Below are 15,720 nucleotides of genomic sequence, written 5' to 3' on the forward strand. Positions count from 1 at the left end.
CAGGAGGTGAAGCCTCCCAAACCAAGCTGTGTGCTGCCACTTCCAAGAACTTGGCAACCTGGATGTTTGCTGATGTAGCCCCTTTGATGAAAAGGCTGCCGACCCCTGGCTTAGGGCCTCACCTTATGAGGTGTGTCTAAATATGAATGTTTCAAGGTATTCGTACTCTGTTGAAAAATAATAAGGGCTCCAGTGGCGCAATTGGTTAGCTTGTGGTACTTTTACAGCAGTACACAGCAGAGCGATGCTGAGGTTGTGAGTTCAAGCCTCACCTGGAGCACATGGGCTACGTCAGAATGCCAGATGCAAGGGAGGGCACCAGGATGCAGGTCTCTTGTTGTCTTCTGTGCTCCCTGAGGCATTTGGTGGGCCACTGTGAAATACAGGAAGCTGGACTAGATGGGCCTATGGCCTGATTTTGGGGGGGGGGGTGTCTTCTTAATAAATAAAAATGCTGATTGGAGATGAGCAAGGGAAACTCTCAAAGGACCCAGCTCCTAGGCTGCCTGTGGCTTTTCAGGTTAAACCAGCACCTTGAACTAAGCCTAGAAGTAAACTGGTAGCCAATGCAGATTTAAAACTAGAGTCATACAAGCCAAACAGCCAATACCGTTCAACAGCCTCGCATCCTGCATCAGTGGACTGTCTAATACCAGGACAACAAGTTGACAGGGGAAGACCATCTCCTCCACATTCAGGTTGTGGGTACTCGGTGGAGAGCTTGAATTATGTGGGAGGAAAAGGTGAGGGGCCTTTCATGAAATCCACAGGCCTCACCTCCTGGCTTCCCTCAGTTTGAACCAAACTATTTCCCTCCATAGCCTTCTAAAAACAATAGAAAAGGGTCCATCACAAAGATAATGGTGCAAGGCCCTCTCCCCTGGTGAATGTGAACAACGGTGGATATGCTTTCGTTGCATCTTGATGAATGGCCTTGATAAATAAGCTGTTCCCATGAGCTCTGTCCTGTCTTCTACCTGCTGCTTCACTTCCAGCCTTCTGGAACATTTGTCAGGACTCGGTGGCACCGCTGACCTCTGTGTGGCTGTGAAGAGCTGCCTTGTTGAGTTGCAAAGCAACTGGGTGCATGGGTTCAGTGCACCAACCTTGCCAATATCCAGAGCTTCTGGGTCACTTTCCTCTGGGGGGATAAGCCTTCCAAGAATCTTATGCATTCATTCCTCCGCCGCCAGGTTGGATTATCCTTACTAACAACTCAGAGGCTGTTTTTTCTCCTTCTCCCAGGAAGGAAACGGTCTGGCTCCCTTTTGCCCCAGAAGCCAACTTAGCTGAGCGTTTGGGCAGCCACTTCACCTCTATGACCTCCTTTCTGTGCATCTGTTGCCAGTGGCTCTTGGCTTGTGGGGACTGACATAACTTTGGGAGTACAATATTAATAAAAACAACAACAGAGATATATGCAGATCCATCTGTAGCTGCATGTTAAGAGAGAGGCCAGGATGGTGTAGTAATTTGGAAATTGGACCTGGAAGATCCAGGTTCAAATCCCTGCTCAGCCATGAAGCTTCCTAGGTGACCTTGGGCCAGTCACCATCTCTCAGCCTCACCTACCTCGCAGGGTTGTTGTGAGAACAAAAGGATGGGAGGAACTTCATTTGCCACTTTGAGCTCCTTGGAGGAAGGACAGCGTAAAAATGAAAAAACTAAATAAAAGTGGGTGTTAACATACAAGTTGGGTAAAGGTGTGTGCTTCGATGCACATCTCAATGCATGTTGAAATGTGCATCCCCTTAGAAGCTGTGCAGCATTCCTGGGTCACATTCTTCACCGAGAGGGCACGTTCTGTGAGCAGATGAGCACGTATTCAATTTGCACCTGCAGTTCCAATTCCAGCAAGTGGCACATGGAAGCTGATGCATGCTGATCTTTTTTACTGGATTGCCAGAGCTAGGGAGTTGAATGAGAGAGAAGTGTGGAGACTCAGCCTTTACATTTAAATAATTTGCTGTGGCATACAATAGACTCTGTAGAGTTCAGGATGGTCTGGTCACATAGTGTAGTGGCTTGCTGCATCTAAGCACATCTCTGCTTGGAGGAGAGATTGCCTGGGCATCCCATATAGACCTTCTTGAGCTCCATCATGGACAAGAGGCAGGATATAAATGAACGTCTCTCATAGTACCCAGTTATCCTGCTAGCATGGGGAAGGTGGTATAGGCCTGCTAAGATCCTTCTATTTTCTGAGAATTCGGCCATGCATCACCCATACACTGTCAAGCATATCTTCATAAGGTCTAGCTGCTTGTGGCCTTTTTATTTTTCCCTTCCGCATATAAAGCCTGATACAGAGTAAAGCTGTCAGTCTGAGATCTCTCTGAGATCTAGACAGACTGAGAGAATTATTTCCCAGCACCTCCTGCCTTTTGCTGGAGATGTCAGGGGTAAAACCATAACTTCCTGCGTACAAAAGGAGGTGGTCTGCCATGAAGCAGTGGCCTCTCTCATAAAAAAGTTCAGAGAGCGAGATTCTGCAGCTGGTACCAATGGCAGACCTGATTCATGGGTCAGAATCCATGGGAAAGTTCTCCTGCACAAGCTTCTATTTGTTTCAGCGGGGCCTGCACAGGAGAACTTCCTGCAGATTCTGCTGCATGTTAACGAGCAGATAGGGTAGCATTTGGATTTTTGGGGACAGGCGTCTCTTGGGCTGACCGTGGCCAATTTGTCTTGCAGTTGCAGCTGTGCTGTGGTGGAGTTCTTCCACCAAACTGGGGGAATCTTTGGTGGAAGAAGTGGCGCCTTCCCTCTTTTCACCTTGTCCCTATGTAATGAGATCAAAACATCATGCAACTTCTCAGGCAGCGTCATTAGTCCGCGGGATTGCTCAGAAGAACAAAACAGTCTCCTGTTGACATTTGCAAGGGCTCTAGTCCCTCCGAGTGGCACGCAGCCAGTGTGAGCGCATGGGACAAATTCCAGGGAGGCAGGCGTGGTTGGAAGAGTGCTAGAAGGGCGCATGGCAAGTCTAGAGCTGTTGGTAGTGTTTACGTGAACAGCCTCACAGGAAACTCTGGGAGCAGGTGGGGATTTTCTGTTGGTCTGCATTGCTCTGCTGAACCAAACTGTCCTCAGAGGTATTGGCCCAAATCCTAACCAACTTTCCAGCACTGGCATAGCTGTGCCACTGGGACGTGTGCTTTGTGCTGCAGTTGGGTGGCACTCACGGAGGCCTCCTCAAAGTAAGGGAATGTTTGTTCCCTTACCTCAGAGCTGCATTGCCCTTAGGTCAGTGTTGGAAAGTGGGTTAGGATTGCACCCTTAATCCGTGTCCAGACAAACGGTTCTCAGAGCACAGCCTGTGACTTGCACCAGACTGGACAGCCTCCTAATCTGTTGTCAGGGGAAACTTGCTGGGGGGAGGGGGAATAGGGGAGTTGCACTGCAGTGTTGGAGTGTCTCAGATCTGTGTGATCTTATTGAATTAAGAAATGTGTACCCTGCCAGCGATACAGAAAAGAATACAGTCAATGAACAATTAAAACAGGATTACGTTTTAAAATGAGCTCAATGTCAATTAAGAAATCACTAGCAAGGAACCCCTGCAGGTCGAGATTAAAGGCAACTGAAAGGTTGGAGAAATTAAAGCAATTTATGAAAATAAAATTTCACCTGGTGCTTAAAAAACAATAGCATAAGCATCAGGCTAGACAGCTGGAGGGGGGTGAGGACATAGAAAGCCTTGCCCCTACTGACTGCTCCTGTAATCTGAGTTGGCAATCTCAGGAGCATTCCATGTGCTGTATTCTATAACCAGAATAACCCACTTCCCCCCTCTGGAATGCTTTGCGTAAATGTGCATTAACAGATTTCATTTCGGTGCTCTCTTCTGTTTGCCCCATTTATTATCCAGTGTTGAGTACTTGGAGGGTTGTATCCCAGCAGCTGGCGAGGCTGCAGAGACCTGAGACAGAGGAGAAAGCTGAGCAAGGCTGCTCTAGTTGCTAGGACTGTAGTATCTGGCTCTAGCCAGGCTCTAGCTATGCTAGGTAGGCCCAAGAACCAGCTAGGAGACAGACCCAAGAGGCAGCAGAGTATATGCCATCAGAGCAGTCATGCTTGCCCAGACCAAAGATTTAGAACAGACAAAAGAAAATATTTCTTACCCAGTGTGATTAGTCTGTGGAACTCCTTGACACAGGATGTTGTGATGGTATCTACTGCATGTTAACGAGCAGATAGGGTAGCATTTGGCCTAGATGCCTTTAAAAAAAGATTGGACAGATTTCTGAAGGAAAAGTCCATCGCAGGTTACAAGCCGGGATGAGTAAATACAACCTCCTGATTTTAGGAATAAGCCACTTCAGAATGCCAGATGCAAGGGAGTGACACCAGGATGCAGGGATCTTGTTTTCCTGTGTGTTCCCTGAGGCATGCGGGGGGGGGGGCACTGTGAGATACAGGAAGCTGGACAAATGGACCTCTGGCCTGATCCAGCAGGGCCTTCTTATGTTCTTATCCACCTCACTATTTCTGGCACTGCCCAGCCTCCAGAAAACTCACCCTGATGAGGAAAATGGCACTGGGAAATTTACATCCTGGATGATTGTATCCTGGTCAGATGGGTCCCGGTAATTGGCATCCCTGTACATTCGTGTCTGGTGTGGGAGGGGGTGCATCCCAGTCATTTGCACTCCAGTACAACTGGGCAACAACAAACTATAATTTGGCAACAAACCCCATCCTAAGCCTCTTATCCCAACCCTAACTCTAACTCTACCTTTGTGTTTAAAAAATAAAAAAGTACATCTAATATGTACGTATATTGAGACACAGATGCCTGGGACACAAGAAAAGGGATGCAAATGTACAATATCAGGGGTACATTGGACAGAACAAAGTTGTCCAGGATGCAGTGGTCCTGTCACTAAAGAAAACAGCCCTCCCCTGTGATTTGTCCTCCAGCAATTGATATTCAGAGCTCTTCTGCCTCTAAACCTGGAAGGACTACTTATTTAGTGGTAGTAGTTGGCAACCTTCAGTCTCGAAAGACTATGGTATCGCGCTCTGAATGTGGTATGTAGTGGTACACTTGAGCTATTCATGTAGAATCCACACAGTCTAGGGCAGTGGTTCCCAAACCTATCTGGGTCACGACACCCACGAAGTCTCTTTGTTCTGGCTCCACTGGGCACTGTCAGATCTCATGAAATCTTGGGAGATCCAAGATGATAGCACCTGGGGAAACAGGCTGGAGGGATCCTGGGGACATCCTGCAGCGCCCCTGTGAGAGTCATGCCCTAAGGCAGGGATGTCAAACATAAGGCCCGGGGTCCCGGATGCAGCCCGCTGAAGCTTTTTATCCGGCCCTCAGGCTCTCAGCTGCTGAGCAGTATTGAAGTGTTACTGCTAAAAGGGCAGCCCCCATGAAAATTGGGCTCTCCCATATCTTGAAATATGATAAAGATTTGCATGTTTTCTCTTCTGCCATTTGTAGTTAATGAATTCCTAAGTGAGAAAAAGTGCTTATTTTTGGTTATGAGTTGTTTAATGACATCACTTCCTGCCTAATGACATCACTTCCGGCCCTCAGCAGGCATCATGAATGCCATTCAGCCCTCCGTATGAAATGTGTTTGACACCCCTCCCCTACGGCATCATGATGCGCACTTTGGGAATGCCTGGGCTAGGGTACTGTGAGCTTGTGCCATCCAGGAGTTGTTCCTAGCCAGGCACAAGAGTGCCTTGGCTACATCTCTGCCTGTATTTCTTTCTTGGGAGAGTCAATTTCTCAACCTCGCTTTTCCTGACTGAGTCCCGTGTATCCCCTTCCCTTCTCCTCAGGTAAATCACACATGGCCATTGTTCAGAAGGTGAACAACGAGGGTGAAGGGGACCCCTTCTACGAGGTCATGGGCTTGGTGACTTTGGAGGATGTTATTGAGGAGATCATCAAGTCAGAGATCATGGACGAGTCAGATGACTACAGTAAGTGGTTTCCGCGCAGGTACGGCCTGTTTGGGGTTTATTTCTTATTTCTGATCCTCTGTCTAAATAGACTGGGTGATGGCCAGTGATCAGCTAACATAGAACATACATACCCAGGCACCTGAGGAGCCCTTCTGCACACACGGTTTCCCTGCCATTTTAATCACCACCAGAGTTGCTGTTCAACTTGCAGGTCATTAAAAAAGGCAAATTACACATTGTGGTAGACCAGGGTGTCATGAATAACCCCATGTTAGGCCTAAGTTGGCATGAGAAACCTGAACCAAACAAAGCAAGTGTAACTGAGAAGTTGCTAGCAGTTCTCAGCTGCAGGAATATGTATAAATAAACAAAGAGGAAGGAATGTGTTGTCTCTCCTTTGATGGCCAGGAAGGACAGACAACAAGAATTACGACCAATTAGAGTGCTTGGCACCTTAGCAGACAGAGTCCTGTATCAAGGGTGATTGAGTGCAGCTGTGGATCTTCAGTTGGGAGGGGTAAGAACTATGAGGGGCTAGCAACAAGGCCAACTTCGAGAAGGTTCTGTTCATCAAGGGTTCTGATTGGACAGTCTAATAATTATGAAGTCACCTCAGTACTGTTAGCATAAGGGGTATAATAATGAGTGCCCAGGGGGTGTGTTTGGGTCCCTCTTGGACGGAGAGTCGGGGGGTGGTGGTGCAACGATCTGCAAGCTCCTTTGTCCAGCATGGGCACTTGGCCCCATAGGAAGCCCTGGAGCTAAGAGATCTGGAAAGAGTAACTGACCCAGGTGAGAGATAGCCAGCTAGCTTTATTGTTTTATTGCTGATATGTTTCCTAGATATTTATGCCTCTAGCATTTTCTGCCTTATTGTAGACTGTGTAACGTTATGTACTTAATAAACTAAAATATCTTTTACTAAATTGTTTCATTGTCTGTTGGGGACAAAGGTTCAGAATCCTGCCTAGCCATTCAGCAAGCTACCAAGTACTCGTTGAGGTCTAGTAACTTGAGGACTGAGGCTTTAATTGAGAAAGAGCTCAGTGCCTGCAAGGGTTAGCCTTAAGCCTAGAGGGCCTCAGTGTCCCTGGACTGAGGCACTGGCACGTACAGGGTGGTGGCAGTACTACTGGGCAAGGGGCCTTGAGGGTTGTAAGATTCAGAAAACCAAGAACCCTAAGTCTCCCAAACCCCCTTTGTTCGTGACACAGGGTTGGGCAGCCTTTTCAGCAAAGGTGCCGGACATTCAGCAATGACATGATGGCATCATTGCCGAACTTTGCAACAAGCTCCCAGAAGTGGCAACACAGAGCTGGGCTTGGCAGACTTATCAAGCACACATCAACTTTGGCTGGAGGCAAAACCTGCCAAGTCTAGCTCTGTGCAGGCCAGATGACCTTGGGTGGCGAGCCAGGTTCAACTCAGAGGCCATAGATTGCCAACCCCTGCAGTAGACTTTGAAGGTGTTGGATCAACTCTAAAGCCTTTATAACAGTGGTTCCCAAACTGTGTGTTGGGACCCACTGGTGGGTTGCGACCTGATTTTTGGTGGGTCACCAAAAAATCACCAAAGGGTTATGGAAAGATCAGATAACTAATTGCTTCAAGTTCTGAACTGTTCAAAAATCAGATACTGTAGCTGCTAATTGCCCTGCAAGGAACTGAGCTCCTGCAGTTTGAAAGCTTATGTACATTTATGTAAATAAATACTTGAAGGTCTTTTTTCTGGTTATTATTAAGTACTTATAAATAAAATATTATTTCCTTCTATATCTCCTTTTTTAAAAGTCTGGTAAACCTATGTGGGTCCAGATAGAGTGTCATTTAAAAAAGTGGGTCCCGGTGCTGAAAAGTTTGGGAACCACTGCTTTACAACAAAGCCCCAGGACTTGGGATTTCTTCAGCATTTACACTGCTGAAGAGGCCAAGTTGCTTTTCAGTTCCAGCTTTGCCAGTCCTTGGCGATAGATACCCTTGGCTTGGTGTTGCTTGTAGCAAGAGCTGTACTTTGTATGGAGCCAGGAAGTTGGCCAAAATAGAGCTTAGAAGCTTGGAACAGCAGTCAACAGTTCATGAGATCACGGGGAGACCTCTGAAAATGCACTCTTGTCCCCCATCCAGCATGCAGCCATCTGAATGAGATGGTGGCATGTTGAGAGCCTAGAATGGACTGCACCATTTCAGACTGGTGATGGAGCTGGGGGGGGGGAATCACATTTTGGAATGCTCTCTCGTGATAAAACCTCATGGGAACCGAAGTCCATCACATGAACTTTGAGGATTTTTAGTTTACTCTAAAATATTTGAGGCAGAACTGCAGAGCCTGGCTTTGCAGAAGAGCTTAACTGCAGATATAGCAACTGGCACCCCAACGCGCCCCTCTGCTTCTCTGCTCTTTCCCCTTTCACATAACACCAGAACCAGGGGACATCCGCTAAAATTGAATATTGGGAGAGTTAGGACAAACAAAAGAAAATATTTCTTTACTCAGTATGTAATTAGTCTGTGGAACTCCTTGCCACAGGATGTGGTGATGGCATCTGGCCTGGATGCCTTTAAAAGGGGATTGGACAAATTTCTGGAGGAAAAGTCTATCATGGGTTACAAGACTTGGTGTGTATGTGCAACCTCCTGATTTTAGAAGTGGGTTACCACAGAATGCCAGATGCAAGGGATGGCATCAGGATGCAGGTCTCTTGTCTTGTTTGTTCCTTGAGGTTCACTGTGAGATACACAAAACTGGACTAGGTGGGCCTATGACCTGATCTAGCAGGGCTCTTCTGATGTTCTTAAGATTCTTGAGGGGGTCACCAGAATTTGCTATGGGCTTTAGACCCAGGTTCTATGGTTTTACCTCCCCCTCCTCCAAATGCTTTGAAGCTAATTGAACAACCTGCAATGCAATTTGCCCTTTTAATAATTTCTCAGTGGAAAAGCAACTCTTGTGGTAGTTATGAAAAAGGCAATGAAATAGTGTGTCTGTACATAAGCACAGATCAGGTTTGGCCTCCCTCTCCAGTGTTAATTTTAGGTGTACAGGCAGGCCTCCATATCCAGTAACTACAGTTTCAATTATCCATGGATCCTGGGAGACCCTCCCATGTGCCCATCAGCATAGTTTAAAAGTATCACTGTTGACTGCTGTTCCAAGCTTCAGCCTTCCTGCTATCTTCCACCTCCTGTTTAGTGTTAGATCTAGTTGAGTGAAGCATTCAGGCTGCCAGCAACCTGCTGTCCTCCTGCTATAAGCTCAAATGCTTATAGTGACCTGTTAAAACAAGGAACACTTTGCACAGTGCATTTTAAACAATGGTTAATGGGCAATAGGCATGGAGGGGCGCTATTAATGCAGGTGTTCCCCATATCCACAGTTTCTGTATCCTTGTGGGGGCGTGACCCATGGAACAGATCCAGACCTCCAGGAGTTGCCTGTTCTGCAAATCAAAGAGATTTGTAGCCTTTGGCTCCCTTTCCAGAATGTTTTGTAATCATGGGGGGGGGGGATGCATATAGGCTTCAAAACTCCTTCCTTTAACCTTCAGTAATTCTGTTCAGTTGCACTTCTGGTTTCTGAGATTTTACCTGGCTTTTGTGGGATGTGTTTAAAGCCTGTCTTCACAGCCAGAAAATTAGAAACTTGATTTTTGAAGCTTTTAAAAAAAAAAAATAGCATTATGTTTTTTATCACTCTGGTCTTTGCTGTCTCTTCCTCCCCTCTACCCCTAGAAAACAGCAACAGTCATGTTCATTAGTTTGAGATTCAGTCTTCTGTCTCTCCTTGTGTCTTGTTTTTTTCTTTTGCTCCCCCCCACCCACCCCCATCTGCTTCTCCAGGGGAAAACAAGTTGAAGAAGAAGCCACCCCCAATTTGTACCTTGATGGATCGACGGAAAGAAGACTTCTCCTTGTTCAAAGTCTCAGATGAGTATAAGGTGAAAATCTCCCCCCAGCTACTCCTGGCCACTCAGCGTTTCTTATCCAGAGGTAAGGCCACCAGGAGAATCTGTTACCAAGACTACTCTCAAGAGACCCATGTGTGGGTGGGGGTTGTGTGTTGGCAACCTTCAATCTCGAGAGACTATGGTATCGCGCTCTGAAAGGTGGTTTTGGAACATCGTCTAGTGTGGCTGAAAAGGCCAATCCGGGAGTGACAATCCCTTCCACAACGGGAGCAAGTGCAGTCTGACCCTGGTCTGTCTCCCTAGCTATGGGCCTTCCTTCTTTGCCTCAGACTGTTGGCCAAGTGTCTCTTCAAACTGGGAAAGGCCATGCTGCACAGCCTGCCTCCAAGCGGGCCGCTCAGAGGCCAGGGTTTCCCACTTGTTGAGGTCCACTCCTAAGGCCTTCAGATCCCTCTTGCAGATGTCCTTGTATCGCAGCTGTGGTCTACCTGTAGGGCGCTTTCCTTGCACGAGTTCTCCATAGAGGAGATCCTTTGGGATCCGGCCATCATCCATTCTCACGACATGACCGAGCCAACGCAGGCGTCTCTGTTTCATGATTTTTGCTCCCATGAAAGTATCACTGACCATTGATTTGTGGTGCATCCTTGGTGTTTATTGGTACTTGAAAGGTTAAAAGAAGAGACAAGAAAAACAGTAAATGACAAGAGAAGAGAACTAAGCCAGAAGTAAATGAAATGAACTAATGCTGATTTATTGAAGTGCAGTCAGTTCTCGTTATCCACTAGAGTTAAGTTCCTGGAGACCCTAGCGGATAGCAAATTCATACATAATGAACCATTGATCCTATGGGGTCAACGGGGTTAGGTGCAAGGGCTATCCTAGGGGAGAAGAGGTACCTTAACTGCCATCAGAAGAATCTAGCAGAGACCCTCAGGAAGCCAGCAGAGAGCAGCAGGAAATGCCAAAATATATCTGAATGCTGCTGAGACCTTCCAGAGGCTGCAAGGACCTTCAGAATGGTATCAGCAGCCAGCGTGGACCCTTTAAAATGGCCAGCAAGGCCGGCCATTTTAAAGGGGTCCACACTGGCCATGGGCACCATTCCCTGCAGCCTCTGGAAGGTCTCTGCATAGCAGATAACAAGGTGCAGATAACAGGAGATAGGTAGGAATTCTGCCCCTTGTGGATAAGTGAATTTGCATATAAAGAGAACTGACTGTCTTACGTACAATATTAGGGGCAGAGGGAGGAGGCAGGCAAGTGGAGGCAATAGCAATCTGTTTTGCAGCTGGTCAGATTTAAGGAAGCAGTGGGATTTAAGAACAGCAGCAGTGGGAAGGGGAAAGGAGGCAGACCGATTGATCTGCCCAGAAAGTCAAAAGCAAGAGCTACAGCTAAGCAGGTGACCTTTCCTTTTGACCAATCATTGAGGATGTTGAGCTGAGCCTAGAGGGGTTTGGGGGGACTCCAGGATTCCAGGCAGGGAATTTGGGGAGCCTTAAGGATTCCAGGCAGCAGATTGTCAGGGTGGGCACCCATCCTCCAACGCACCTCCACTGCTCCTCCTCCCACTCCTTGGGTTGGAAAAGGAAGGCAGGGTTGGAGTGGAAGAGGAAGTGTGGAGGGGAAGAGAGTGGTGGGCTAGAGAGTCTATTCTTCCTCTTCATGCTCCTCTTCCTTTTCCAACCCAGGGAGTGGGAGGAGAAGAGGTTGGCACACCACTGGGTAAGTGGGAGGGGGCAACATGTCACTTAAGGAATAGGGAGGTCTTGGCCCCACCCAGGGGATGCACCATCATCCCAATTTGGATTCTTCCCTTTCTCACCTGTTTATTTTTTCTTTTTTAAAAAATACAATCACGTTTTAACTTTGCGGGCAGCTTGACCTTTAGACCCAGTTCAGCTCAAATGTATTTGTTTCAGCCTTAAAACCCAAACAGGTTCATGCAAGATTAAAAACATTTGGAAAATGAGGCAACACTGCAGTTGGCACAGCCAAGACCCAGGAGTCACATTCCACAGAGTTCACATATCCCAACTCCAGTTTACTTATTTACATTTGATTTGTGTAGCCATCGGCTATACATAACACCTTAAGCCAAATAGGCCACCGGGACCTGATAGAACAAGCGGCAGGTCAATTATCCTTTGTAAAGAAAATTATCCTTTGTCATTCTCTGTGACATTTTTGGCCGACCTTCTGCGGTCACCCAGTAGTGTAACTGCAGGGGGGCAGCACAGTGAGTATTTGAGGCACCACAATGTGCGCCGTGTAGCCGACCCCTCCCACGCAGCATCAGAGCCATTCTGGGCAGCAACAGTAATGCATTCCACATTGCCGTCACTGCCTAGAATGGCTCTGGTGGCAAGTGGAAGGGCCGGATACACAGTGCGTTGCAGCTCCTGGAATACTTATCGTGTCACTGCCCCCCCATAGCTATGCTACTGCAGCCACCAGACCATCAGGATCCAGCTAATTTCTCCACTGTTCCCCACACCAACAGCCAGTCTGATTTCTGCTGGTTCAGCCACTTTGCATAATCCCTCAAAACGGTAAAGAAATTTGAGCTGACGGTTTCCATTGGTTGGATGCTCAGGCAGAGAGCAGATTATGTCTTCCATGATCTGGTTCCAATAAACATAGACCCTCCCTGGGCACATCATTCTCCAGCCCCTTAAGTTGCTTTGTGCACTTGCGGGGTTGGGATGGGAGGCAGCAGCCAAGGACTGACTTGGGATAGGGTGGGTGGGTGGGTGGGGGTGACTGAACAGGTTACAGTTACCCAATTTCCTTCCCTGCAGGAGGGATTCAGGCCTAGGTGGAGGGGGGGGGGGTTAAATTGCACTCTCTGTCATGCATTTTTCTGTTGTAAACCACTGTGATAGACTGCTGTGGATAGTGGTATAAACTATGACTTCGAATGGATGTAAAAATTATTACACTTTTCTCCTACTTTTTCTGCATGGATCTCAGGGCAGTGCACCTGCTTTCCCCCCCTCTCCCTCATCATTGCATCTTTCATCTTCACGCAACCCTGTGAGGCAGGTTAGGCTCAGAGAAAGAGAAGGTAACCGGCTCAATTTACCTCCCAGGGTTACTGATGTATTAAGTTGGCCTCTTGCCCTCCAGAACTTAAATTCCTTTATGTGTAATAGGAAGCTGCTAATACTTGCCTCTCCTGTGTCCCCCCACAGAAGTGGATCTTTTCAGCCCTGCCCGGATCTCTGAGAAGGTCCTACTGCACCTCCTCAAGCACCCCAGCGTCAACCAGGAGGTGAAGTTTGATGACAGCAACCGCCTGGCTGCTGAACACTACCTGTACCAACGCAACCAGCCTGTAAATTATTTCATCCTCATTCTCCAGGTACTGCCATGTTCTGGGGTGCATGGCTCACCCACAGCTTCCCTGTGCCATGCTTCCCTGATTGTGAATGAAATCTTAGCTTGTCTTAGCTGGTTTGAGGCAAATGGAGGAGCCAACTTCCTCCATTCTGGCCAGGCCAGGGCAAGACTGCAGGCAGGCGCAGACCAGGGAGGAGGGTATTATTTCCATTCCATTTTCATTCTGACATTTCAGTATCCCCATGTTTACAGTCTGGTTAAATTCCAGTAGGGCAGGAGTTCACAAAGTGTTCATCACAGCTGCCTTTGGACAGCATTTCTCAAACTGTGGGTCAGGACCCACCAGGTGGATTGCGAACCAGTTTCAGGTTGGTTGCATAGCACCTAGCTCAGCCACCATTGAAAATACAGAACTGAAAATACAGAGTACAGAGCTGCTGGGCAGAGTGGATTCCTGGTGGAAGAGAGGCCTGGTATTTTGCCCCGAATCGGTGGGAAGATGGGTCATTGGAAAGGGAGGAGGGCTGTGTGGTTGAAGAAGGATCCAAGCCTGTGTTCTGCTTCAACTTCCAGGCTGGAATGCTTGAATTCCATGCAAAATAACAGCATGAGCGCACTGTGTAATGCGCCTGTTGGCTTATTGAGGCTTAGATTTGAAGCCTAAATTGACGAGCTCACTTCCAGCCATGACATCACTTCCAGGTTTAATTTTAGAATGACTATCTGCCAGGACCTGCAAGAAGAAAAAAGTGGGTCATGGTGCTAAAAAGTCTGAGAACTACACCCTAAAGCTTAGGGTATCATGGCACACTCAAAGGGGTGCCATGGGATGACCCCAGTGGTCCCTCCTATCTGTTCCCTTGGGTGCTGCTATCTTGGATCTCGAGATTTTGTGAGATCCAAGATGGCAGCACCCAATCTCATAAGGTTTGGGTGCTGCCATCTTGGATCTCATTAAAATCTCATGAGATCTTGAATCTTGTAAAATTCATGAGATCCAAGATGATGGCACATGGCTGAGCCAGGAAGAAGAAGCTGTGGGGGTGTCATGACCCAATGAAGTTTGGGAACCACTGTGGTGGGGTGGGGAATCCAGATTTTGCAATGTCCATAACAGAAGAGGTTAAAAAACTCCACACTATCGGAAGTCAGGCAATGCATTAACTAGGACTGTGATCCAAAATTGCATAGTAAACAATGGCCAGCTTTCAGATTCTTCATTGGGCAGACCTAAGGTGACGCAATGAGGCAGTCACTTGGAGCCTGATGCAGGTGACATTTAACCCTTTTGAAAGTAGAGTTTTGTCATCGGGAAGTAAGAGCATGAGCACTGCTGTTTCCTGAGTCAGGCTCTTGGTCCATCTTTCTCAATACTGTCACCGCTGACTGGCAGCAGCTCTCCAGGGTTTTCAGAGGAGAGGTCTTTCCCAGCCCTTCCTGGACCTGCTGCCAGGGATCGAACCTGCAATGCCAAATTATTCTACAGAGCCTCCCTAGATGACTTTGACTATATGTTTTGTAGAAAAGCAGAGGATAAATTATAGATAAAATACATTAAATGCAGTTCTTCCTGCTGTCAGTCAGTTTAATTGGGTAACTTGAGTTCTTACTGCTGTCTTTGGATGAAGAAGGGAGAACTTTTTGTCTCCATCCGCCATGCATGAATTTTATAAATCTCGTCTCCTTGTTGTCATGTTTTGTGTGACCTGAACAGCGCAAAATGTTTTAGCCTTTCCGCACAGGAGAGATGCTGCAGTCCAATCCTCCAGTCATTTTGGTTGCTTTTTGCACACCCTTCCTATGTCCTATGATTGCCTTTGGGAGGTAGGTGACAGGAACTGTACATGGTAAAGCTAACTCGGTCACCATCCATGTGCTCTTCCCTCTAACAGGGCAGGGTGGAAGTTGAGATCGGAAAGGAGGGTCTGAAGTTTGAGAATGGAGCCTTCACATATTATGGCGTCTCGGCACTGACGGCTCCTTCCTCAGGTGAGTCATGTGCTCAGAGCCAGTTCTCCATCCCAAGAAGGCCTTGAAGAACGGAGGGCGGGGAGGCATTTCTTCAAGCCCTGGCCAGCCAGTGAGTTGCAAGAGGGGCTTTATTTTGTATCACACAGAGAAGAGCCAGCCACATTCGTTCTTCTCATGGATCCACTCCTGTGAGACACGGGCAGAGAGCTCTTTCACTCCCTTCCCTAGTCTGAGCATAAATGACCAAGTCCCTCCCTAATGCCCTTATGCTGCTGAACCTGGAAACAGGCAACGGGGGGGACCAGCCTTGGTGCTTAAAGGCCTCTATTGCTGTTCACGGGGAAGGGGGGGGAGGTTGGAGGGCCCTTTGCTTGTAATTTGGCTTGGAAGGAAGTTGCTAAAGTGCAGAATTGAAGAGTAGGACATGGGTCACATGGCCAGGGATTGGGGCCCATGCACTTTCTGTTCTGTCCTTTGTCGCTCAGCCACACACTGTATCAGCCCTGAACACTGTTGTACAGAAGTTTGTTTGTTATATCCCTTCCCTGAATCCTTGGGGCGAGGCAGAGAA

At 47.6% G+C, this 15,720-nt stretch overlaps 1 protein-coding gene across 2 annotated transcripts in view; it reads left to right on the forward strand.

The window, feature by feature from the left end:
• Window positions 1-15,720, forward strand: part of CNNM3 (cyclin and CBS domain divalent metal cation transport mediator 3) — a 39,750-nt gene that overhangs the window by 16,820 nt on the left and 7,210 nt on the right. For both annotated transcript variants that reach the window (XR_010794976.1, XM_066639449.1), the window contains exons 2-5: window positions 5,803-5,946; window positions 9,766-9,915; window positions 13,031-13,200; window positions 15,071-15,167. Coding sequence is in view for 1 of the 2 variants with exons in the window: in XM_066639449.1 (XP_066495546.1) it covers window positions 5,803-5,946; window positions 9,766-9,915; window positions 13,031-13,200; window positions 15,071-15,167 (561 nt within the window). In the remaining variant the exon portion in view is untranslated. The remainder of the gene's footprint in view (window positions 1-5,802; window positions 5,947-9,765; window positions 9,916-13,030; window positions 13,201-15,070; window positions 15,168-15,720) is intronic.

Source organism: Tiliqua scincoides, chromosome 11 (genome assembly GCF_035046505.1).
Source record: "Tiliqua scincoides isolate rTilSci1 chromosome 11, rTilSci1.hap2, whole genome shotgun sequence".
Classification (NCBI taxonomy): Eukaryota; Metazoa; Chordata; class Lepidosauria; order Squamata; family Scincidae; genus Tiliqua; species Tiliqua scincoides.